This window comes from Enoplosus armatus, chromosome 17 (genome assembly GCF_043641665.1).
Source record: "Enoplosus armatus isolate fEnoArm2 chromosome 17, fEnoArm2.hap1, whole genome shotgun sequence".
Lineage (NCBI taxonomy): Eukaryota > Metazoa > Chordata > Actinopteri > Centrarchiformes > Enoplosidae > Enoplosus > Enoplosus armatus.
In genome coordinates, this window is record NC_092196.1 from 14,096,296 (window position 1) to 14,105,947 (window position 9,652).

Genomic DNA, 9,652 nt, shown 5'->3' on the forward strand with positions numbered 1-9,652 from the left:
CTTAGTCGGGGACTCCACTGACCAGAATGCAATGCGGTCTAAATACAGAATATGATTGGCTGATAAGAACTCGTTTCGGGAAGTAGTGCATCGAATTACATTTGCCGACTGAAAATCCTCCTCATGACAACCTGCCCCTGAGATTCTCACTGGGTAAAGCAACTTCTTTTTTCGGAAAACTGTAAGGTTGGAGCTTAAACATCAGGTTTGTTTAAGATGTCAAGAAATGCGCATCGCTTCTCCCGCATGTGTCCGATACTGACTAACGTTAATGCAATATCATGCAGCATCAGCGGGGGTTTGTAGCTTCCAGTCCTGTCTTTGCACAGTCTAATTACATTACAGTATTAAGCTAACTGCAGCCAACATATTTGAAAAGTAACGTTAGGGGTTTAATATACCAACACAAACACTGTATGTGGAGAATATTTACAGATGCATCAGGATGACTTGCGAAACGGTGTTGTAACTGACTTCCTTATACATTGCTCAAAACCTGTTTGTTTTTTCTCTTTCTCTTCTTCCCAGTAACTCTTTTGTTCAGACAGCTCTCCCATGGCAGGCAGAAGAGTCGTGGTCTTCCCCTCCTCAGCGGAGCTTGCTCCGGTGCTGGCCCATCTGGTGACATCTCGGGCAGAGAAGGCCATCATCTCCCATGGCAGGTTCACCCTGGGGCTCTCTGGAGGAAGCCTTGTGTCCATGCTCAGCAAGGAGCTGCTCGCCCTGCCAGACCTGGACTGCAGCAAGTGGGTGGTTGGTTTCTGTGACGAGCGATTGGTTTCTTTTGATGATCCTGAGAGCACCTATGGGCTGTACAAGGTATGTGTTCAGAAGTGTGGCCTGGTTACATGAATTTCATTGGGGCCAAATGTAACCCTTTGTTTCCTTTCCAGAGTCAGCTGTTTTCCAAGGTCAGCATCCCTGACAGCGGGATCTTAACCATCGACTCCTCTCTGCCAGTGAACGAGTGTGCTGAGGACTATACCCGCAAACTGAAGGAGGTCTGACGTCTGTTACTGTTCTGTGATCAGTTCTGGTTGTAAAGTCACACAGGTGTCTTCTTTACAGGATTGTTTTGCTTATTTCAAACACACAGGCCTTCCCAGGCGATGACCTCCCTGTATTTGACCTGTTACTGCTGGGGATGGGGCCTGATGGACACACCTGTTCCCTCTTCCCAGATCACCCTCTTCTGGAGGTGAGGCCATCCTTTGGTGAATTTGACAGACATATAGGCAGAATATGGAATTGTTTGCCTGGATGTGTGTTGAATTCTTATGAAAAAAGATTAGTGCAGAAAGATGCCCCTACTCTGATTCTCCACCATTCACATCTGCAGACTTAAGAGGATCCAGTTGAGTAAAACAGTTAGGGATTATAGTTTAGTTTGAAATGTATGTTTCATATTTCATTTAAAAACACACATTTGTTATGTTTTGTACCTTCATTATGATCCTAAAGACATCATTCCATGTTTTGATGTTGAATCATGTTGGGCAATGTTACTCTATCTTAGGAATGTCTAAAAAATTGCCACCAGTCATTACATTGAAAGGTTCTGGGCATTCTGCAAATGTTTCTAAAAATATTGCCTCTCACTTATAGATGGATGGATTTTTTTTTCCTGCAGTAGGCATTTGAAACACATTCTTTTATTTTATTCTGGCCAGCCTATTAATTAAGGTCTGGAAGCATGTTGGGATTTTTGATGTGGTTCCTGATTTTCTAGTCTAAAAGAACAATGTGTTTTTTGTCTGTGTTTATAAAGACGACCTCATGATTGTGTATGGATCATTGATAGGTTTTGATTTAAGTAACAACTTGGACTTTGAGAAGACCACAGTCATCCCTTGCTCCATTTCTGTGAGGCAATCTGGCTCATGTTGCATCATGTATTTGACAGTTACTGTATACTCTTAGGTTGTGGTTCTCACATTGGCATTTTTTGGTAACTGTGTGTATTACACATGATAGATGGGTGAACTCTATATTTAGGAAACCAAGAAGATTGTGGCCCCCATCAGTGACTCTCCCAAACCACCGCCACAGCGTGTAACTATGACTTTTCCAGTGGTGAACTCTGCACGCTGTGTGGCTTTTGTATCAACAGGAGGAAGCAAAGCACCCGTTTTGAAGGTAAAATTTAAAGACTTTTATTGAACATACACATTTCAAATTCAGCATCTTAAAACCCTGCTATTTCCATGACAGAATAAATCAGCTTAGACTAGGTACAGACACAAAACCCACAAAATATGGGACAGAGATAGAATAGAACAATGCAGAAAAATGCTATTGAACCAAGTTCTGCAGGTTCAATTACATGATTCAATACTTAACGTTGACTAATGGACTAGTGACTATTTTCTTGCAGGAGGTCCTGGAGGGTAGAGAGGGTCCAGCTTTCCCAGCGGCCCGTGTTGTCCCAACCAACGGTGAGCTGTTCTGGCTTGTGGATGACGCTGCAGCTGCCTCCTTAAGTATCCAAGTAGAGCGTCTAGGATCAGGGGCCAAACTGTAGAGCTTTCCATCTACAGAATAAACACAGGAAGTCATCACTCGTGTGGAAACCTGAATGAAGAAACTGGAAAATAGTGCAGCACATTCCTCAGCTCTGAGTTACCATCACACCCTTTGTAAAATATCAAATCCAGTCATTGACACTGAAAAGCAGCATTCCCTTGGTACTTATTTTGATTAGAAATTAAAAAAATAAACTGTTAATAAAACATTTGACTTTTGTGTTTACTGTGCATTCATGGTCACTAGTCCATCCCCTTTAAGATCACAGCACACCCCACCCCTTTAAAGCTAAACTTCGCAGTGTTGACACATCAGGAGCTGCTGCAGATTTTGCTTTTCCGTGATGACCGCGCAAAGTAAAGAGACGAGTCTTATATAGCAGTGTCTCATCACGAGCCACAACCACCACCCACTTAGATTTGTTGTTAAATTGTTATATTCTTTAATTATTACAATGCACGGGCTCGCCCGCCTCCCCGCTGCCCCGCTGCTCTTGCTCCTGTCCTGCTGCAGTCCTGCTCGGGGATATTTCGCAGAGGAGCGCTGGAGCCCCGAGTCTCCGCTCCTCGCTCCCCGGGTCCTGGTCGCCCTCATCTGCAGGAACTCCGAGCACTCTTTGCCGTATTTCCTCGGTAGTATTGAGCGTCTCAACTATCCCAAAGAACGGATGGCTCTGTGGTAAGTTGCTACCAGGACCTGTTTGGTCTTTCGCAAGCTAATAAGCAGCTAAGAAGTAAAGTTAACGTCCATGTTGCTAGCTAAAGTCAAAAGTTTAGGGGTACTTTTGCCAAAGGGCTCTTCCTAAAAGTAACTATTTGCATAAAACCGATTCTTTTTGCACGGCTGAGTTGGGGGGAAGAGTGGAAAGGGGTGGGACAGGGTAATGTTAACAATGTAGCTAAGTTGGGTTGCAGGGTGCAATCCGGGTTAGAAAATGACCCACACATTTTAACAAGCAGGAAAACAACGAAGAACCAACACCGAGTCCAGATCACAAATATGCAGATAATAAGTAACCTCATGCAGCTGCTGGTAGTTGGACAGAGGTCGGTACATCTGGTCACTGTGCTCATCAGAGCGGTGGCCATGCATTGATCTGCATACGTGGAGGGGAGGGGACAGGACTGATTTGGCCACGAGGGGAGCTGTATGATTTAACATACAAATCAACAAAGAGAAATAGTGTCTGTTCACTGGCCATTAACACACACACACACCTTTAGGCCACTTCCAGAAACCGCTGCCCCCAGCCATAAAGACTCCTGACTACCTGTTAAGCATCTATGTTATTAACTAGTGACGTGATTACTCTTTAACCTCAGGAAACCCCATCTGTGAAGATTTGTAAAGCATGTAGCCAAAAAAGATAAATAACATAGATATTCTCTACCAGCACTAACCTATAGCCCTTTTAAGGACCTTTTTGTGTAATTCATGTTCATTAGTGGAGTGTGAAGGAAAACATGACATTCCTTGTTTTAGGACAGGGCAACCTTGAATATTCGCTCTGCATGCTCAGTGATCATGGAGACTAAAACCTTGTTGTATGCAGTATCATGGCTCACTAAACTCACTCTGTAGGCCATTTTCCAGACCTAACACAGTTGCACCCTGTCTATCATTTGTGACAAACTTTCTAAGGCAATTATCTTGTGGGAAGTGCAAATGGATGTTATACACCATTTAAACATCTGTCTACAGTGCTCAGGCAAGAGTGGAGGGGATTGAAAGGGAGGTGTTTCTTGCATAATAACTTAACAACATGCTCCAACAGCCCCTCATGTTTATATCCTCAGAGCAGGTTGCATGAGTGCCTGGAGGGCTCAGAGAGGTATGCCCTTCACTCACCCAACAAGTTTCACTTTATTTAGGGGCTTTATATGGCTGAAATGGTTTGATTTCTCCTTCTTTTGTTTGGTGGTCATAAAACTCTTTAAATATAAAAATACTGGGATAAGGACAGTTTTGTTTTGACATGTTCTGCTAGCACTTTAAGCTACATCTGGAAAATGCAAACAGCTGTGAGATACTGTAAACACTACATGCTGTATGTTTTTTTGCTGAAGCTTTTTGCAGCTGCTTGTGAGCATGCCAAAGACTCAGAGTTAGAATTGCCATCTGCAGTTAGCCCTGCATTTCTGCTAAACTAGAGCAACAATAGACCAGATGTAAGTGAGCAGCAGTAGTTCATGGTTCAAAACTATGCTGTAAACAAATATTTATTTGAGCTGAACATGAGACGGAAGAGTCGGGGTAATTCAAAGTTTGAGAAGGAAGGATGGACAGCGGGAGTGAAAGAAGAAATGGTTTAGCATGGAGCTGCGGTGTTCTCACAGATCCATGTGAAATCTCTCAAGACAACCCAGCTTGGCTGTCGTCCCTCTGAGCAAAATACAAACTCAGTTGTCTTTAGTGCAGCAAAGACATTTGACCTACAATACATAACATGACTAAGGATGTGGATGTTGTGTGGTGGCATGATTTCTCACTCCTAAGATTAACGTGTGGGTTGATTTCATCACTCTCAGATTTGATTAAACATGCAAGCTGTCTAACTTGTGTTCATTTGTCTCACACATGGCCAGTTTGAATCATTTCCTTCTGTTCTAATCTATTGCATGCAAAGGTTTCACTTCTGTAATGCTGTTTCTTGAATTTGGTATGATTTTCTTCATTATATTTCTGTAACAGTTCCTGTGATATGCTACTCTGAATTATATCAACTAGATGTACAGTGTTTTTGTTTTGTGATGTTGGTATCATTTACACGTGTGTCAGTTCTCACAGCTGCAGACAATGAGCTTACAAAAAGTGAACACTGGGCTATTGTTATTTGAGTCGTGGTATCGTCTTTCAACTCTTGTCTCAGCTTGAATCCAGTCTGGCACTAGTGCTACATTCATTGTTGATAATGTCCAACCCCTCTGAAGTTGAAAACAGTTCATTCTAATCATTTACATTTGTTGGATATTGACAGGGTAGCAACTGATCATAACGAGGACAACACCACAGTCATTCTGCGTGACTGGCTTGTCAAGGTGCAGAACCTTTACCATTATGTGGAGTGGAGGCCAAAAGAGGAACCCAGGTTGGTTTCTTACTAAAGTTTCTGGCGTATTTTTGTGTTGCTCTAAGGGCTCACAGAGCTGATAAAATCAGTCTGATTAGTATCCAAATGTCTCTTGTAGACGTTATGAGGATGAAGATGGTCCAAAGCACTGGACAGACCTCCGTTATGAGCATGTTATGAAGCTTCGGCAAGTAGCACTGGAGTCCGCTCGTGAGATGTGGGCGGACTACTTTATGGTAAGTCAACAAAACTACTCTTTACAGGCACAAAAGAACACACAATAACACTGAACAATTTTCCATTTTAAGCTTTGAGCCAATGCTTCTACCCAGACTGTCTTTATTGTTCAATAATAGCAGCATAAGGATAAGTGCAGCACAGAGTCCAAAGCACCACCACAGTTGTAGTTGAAGCACCAGGAAGGGTGTTGAAAATTGGTCCAGTTATATTTTCCCTCTCTTATGGTTAAAGTTTATCTGGTCTGGTTCATCTGGGCTCTTACTCTGACACAAGGCTTGACACACCATGAACCATATTTTAAAATGGAGTTCTGTGCGCATTTCTATTTGTATTCCCCGGCCCAGCCCACGTTGTCTTGCTTCAGTGGGGTATAATTTTGAAGCAAAGTACATCCAATGCAATAATTTTGTGTCTTTGCCTTCTCCCTTGAAAACAGAATCGAAATGAATAGTCTGTGGAGTTTTTGAAGATGCCTGAATAAGTTTATGTTGTACCATACATATACGTCTTTGACTGTTACAAATGTATTTTACCTTCTCTTCCGTTTGTAGTTGGTGGACTGTGATAACCTCCTCACCAATCCCAATGTGCTCTGGAAGCTCATGAAAGAGAATAAGACCATCATTGCTCCAATGCTTGAATCCCGTGCAGCCTATTCAAACTTCTGGTGTGGAATGACTTCCCAGGTACTGTGTTGATGATTGGATCTACATGCTTGTGTATGTTGTATGTATGTCAGGGTTTGGATGATTTATTGAATGCTCTTAAATCCTCTTCTTAACTCAACTGTTCACTCTGCTTCTTCAGGGTTACTATAAACGCACTCCTGCCTACATACCCATGAGGAAGCAGGTGCGGAAGGGCTGTTTTGCAGTTCCTATGGTCCACTCCACCTTCCTGATAGACCTCAGGAAAGAGGCTTCCAGGCAGCTGGCCTTTCACCCTCCACACCCAGAATACAGCTGGGCTTTTGATGATATCATTGTGTTTGCCTACTCTGCGCGGATGGCAGGTATTTTACAATTCACTGAGATGTTACACATTTGTCTTTAACCTAAATGTTGTAACTTCAGATTAACAAAACATTTGCATCCTCTGCTCTCTACAGATGTTCAAATGTTTGTATGTAATAAAGAGACCTATGGCTATTTCCCTGTGCCACTGCGATCCCATAATACTTTGCAAGACGAAGCTGACAGCTTCTTGCACTCCGTGCTGGAGGTTAATGGTGAGTAGTTTGCATTCAGACTTAGGGCTTTACTTTTGCATCCAACGCCCTTTTTTTCCTCTGACTTTCAGTCTGTATTCTACTCTCTGCTGCTTTATCTAATGATAACTATCAGCATGGGTTTCTATTTATCATTTATACCATTTCTGCATCCATCTTCCCTCTCGCTGTGTAGTGCGAAATCCCCCAGTGATGCCTTCCAAATACATACCTGTTCCTAGAAAACAACCTGACAAACTGGGCTTCGATGAGGTGAGTATCGAGTGATGTGAAGATGGAGTCTGCAAAAATGGCCCTCTTTCCACTTCTGTGCTGAATGCCTCCCCCTGCTGTTAGAAATCTGTAATTACAATGATTGGATCCACTGTTGCACATGTGAAGGTGTTCATGATAAACCTCAAGAGGCGGACTGACCGCAGAGAACGTATGCTGAGAGCATTATACGAGCAGGAGATGACATGTAAGGTCATTGCAGCTGTAGATGGAAAGTAAGTTCACTCTGTTTATTGAATACTTTACACTTATGTAGTACTTGGTAATCACATTTGTCTGCCCTTTCTCATTAACATTTGGTCACGTTTGTTCTCTCTCTGTTTCAGAGCAATGAATGTCAGTGAAGTTCAGGCTATGGGCATCCACATGCTTCCTGGTTACAGTGATCCCTATCATGGTCGCCCACTGACAAAGGGAGAGCTGGGATGCTTCCTTTCCCACTATAACATCTGGAAAGAGGTGAACCCCAGAGGCCAAGCATTTGAACATTTGTGAACCAGATGGGTGACTTACTGCTAAATCTGTGTCTGGCCTTAGATTGTGGAGAGACGCCTGCACACCTCCCTGGTGATTGAAGACGACCTGCGCTTCGAGGTCTTCTTCAAACGTCGCTTAAAGAACTTGATGAGTGAGCTGGAGGAGGAAGGACTGGACTGGGATCTCATGTGAGTTTGTTCTTCCTTCACAAATTTAATTTTACTATGATTGTCCTAAGTTTTCAGTAGCTTCTCACTCCTTTTTTCTATTTCTTTCTTCCAGTTATATTGGTCGCAAGAGAATGCAAGTGGATCACCCAGAGAAAGCTGTCCCTAATATACACAACTTAGTGGAAGCAGACTATTCATATTGGACACTAGGTTATATGATATCATTACAAGGTGCAGAGAAGCTTTTGAAAGCAGAACCACTAAAGAGGATTTTGCCAGTGGACGAGTTTCTTCCTATCATGTACAATAAACACCCTGTGTAAGTGTTTGTACCCTACCTAGTACAAGAACACAAACATAACATATACATTTTTTTGTTTTTCTTGACATTACTTTCTCCTCCACAGGTCTGATTATATGGAACAGTTTGAAGCCAGGGACCTGAAGGCATTTTCAGCCGAGCCTCTTCTAGTGTACCCAACACACTACACGGGCGACAAAGGCTACATCAGCGACACCGAGACCTCCACAGTGTGGGACAATGACAAGGTCCGTACAGACTGGGACAGAGCGCGCTCAGGAAAAACTGGGGAGCAGGCTGAGATCAGCACAGAGGCCCAGAACTCAGATGTGCTCCAGTCGCCTTTGGACAGTACAGCACGGGACGAGCTATGAGAGCAACTGAATGAGGGCCTTGGAAACATTTTTAGCTGCATAGAACAGACCCCCTTAGTTTTTTAATCATGTTTCATCTTTGACACTTTTGATTTTGCATCACAGCAGGGATGTGACATCAGAGTTTGTAGAAAGATTTAATTTATCCAGATGTGACGAGTTAAAAAGGGATCAGGTGTGTCTGATGTTTTCTGTCATGTTTGTAGTTTTTACTCTATAAAGGCACTAGACTTGCCATTATGAATGGCATTTGCAGTACCCAGATTCTGTCTGTCATACAGAAATGAACCTATACATTAGCAAAGAATGCAATTGGACTGTTACATTTCAGTTATCAGGCAGTTAACTTTGTCCTAATTTGACATTACACTGTGAAAAGACTACAGTTTAATTAGGCTAAAACCACAATGTATGTCACTGAGGAAAATCAAGACTTTCGCAGACATTCATGTCTTAAATCAACCGTTAATCGTTCTAAATTCATTGGTTTCTGTTGTGAAAAGTCCAAGAGGAGAAACATCTGCATGTCTTTTGCTTTGATCTTTAGTATTTTCTCTTTTTAAACTTCTTATTGTTGTTTTGAATAATCATTAGCCAAAACTTAAGATGCTTGCAGCAGAGCTTTACCAAAGCACACTAGCAACAGTTGCAGTCAACTCAGAATCATAGATTTATTGTAGGGTATATACCAATGCTATCCTTGTCTCTTGTCGACACTTTTGAATTGTTTCCAGCCGTCAACCAGCTGTTGACATGGTTATAGACGGGACAAACCACTGTACACGTCTCAAACTTGATGGTTTTGGAGGAACGTGGTTGTAAATGCCCTCAAAGTTCCCTAAAAAAAAAAATACCTGACCACATTGTCTCTCCATCTTTGAATCATTCTCAGTTAAATCTGAATTTGAGCAATTTGACTTGATAAAAGCCTGCTGCAAAAGAGAACATGTAAAGTTTGGATCATCTTACCTTTTGCAGATTATTTATTCTGTCATG

The 9,652-nt window shown here is 42.4% G+C and overlaps 2 protein-coding genes across 3 annotated transcripts; both read left to right on the forward strand.

The window, feature by feature from the left end:
- The first annotated feature begins 102 nt into the window (after nucleotides 1-102).
- On the forward strand, nucleotides 103-2,731 carry pgls (6-phosphogluconolactonase). Of its 2 annotated transcripts, none has more exons than XM_070923528.1 (6): nucleotides 103-153; nucleotides 529-819; nucleotides 894-1,001; nucleotides 1,097-1,198; nucleotides 1,996-2,136; nucleotides 2,375-2,731. In XM_070923528.1, exons 2-6 carry the CDS (start codon nucleotides 556-558, stop codon nucleotides 2,519-2,521), a joined length of 762 nt encoding a protein of 253 aa, XP_070779629.1. In that variant the 5' UTR covers nucleotides 103-153; nucleotides 529-555; the 3' UTR covers nucleotides 2,522-2,731. The 2 variants fall into 2 exon arrangements, with proteins under 2 accessions (XP_070779629.1, XP_070779628.1); XM_070923527.1 differs by having other exon boundaries at nucleotides 111-205.
- A 246-nt stretch (nucleotides 2,732-2,977) lies between these two features.
- On the forward strand, nucleotides 2,978-8,872 carry colgalt1a (collagen beta(1-O)galactosyltransferase 1a). The gene is made up of 12 exons (XM_070923132.1): nucleotides 2,978-3,201; nucleotides 5,501-5,611; nucleotides 5,712-5,829; nucleotides 6,385-6,519; nucleotides 6,641-6,845; nucleotides 6,942-7,061; nucleotides 7,237-7,313; nucleotides 7,443-7,549; nucleotides 7,661-7,793; nucleotides 7,872-7,999; nucleotides 8,094-8,300; nucleotides 8,389-8,872. Exons 1-12 carry the CDS (start codon nucleotides 2,978-2,980, stop codon nucleotides 8,654-8,656), a joined length of 1,833 nt encoding a protein of 610 aa, XP_070779233.1. The 3' UTR covers nucleotides 8,657-8,872.
- Nucleotides 8,873-9,652: the final 780 nt, after the last annotated feature.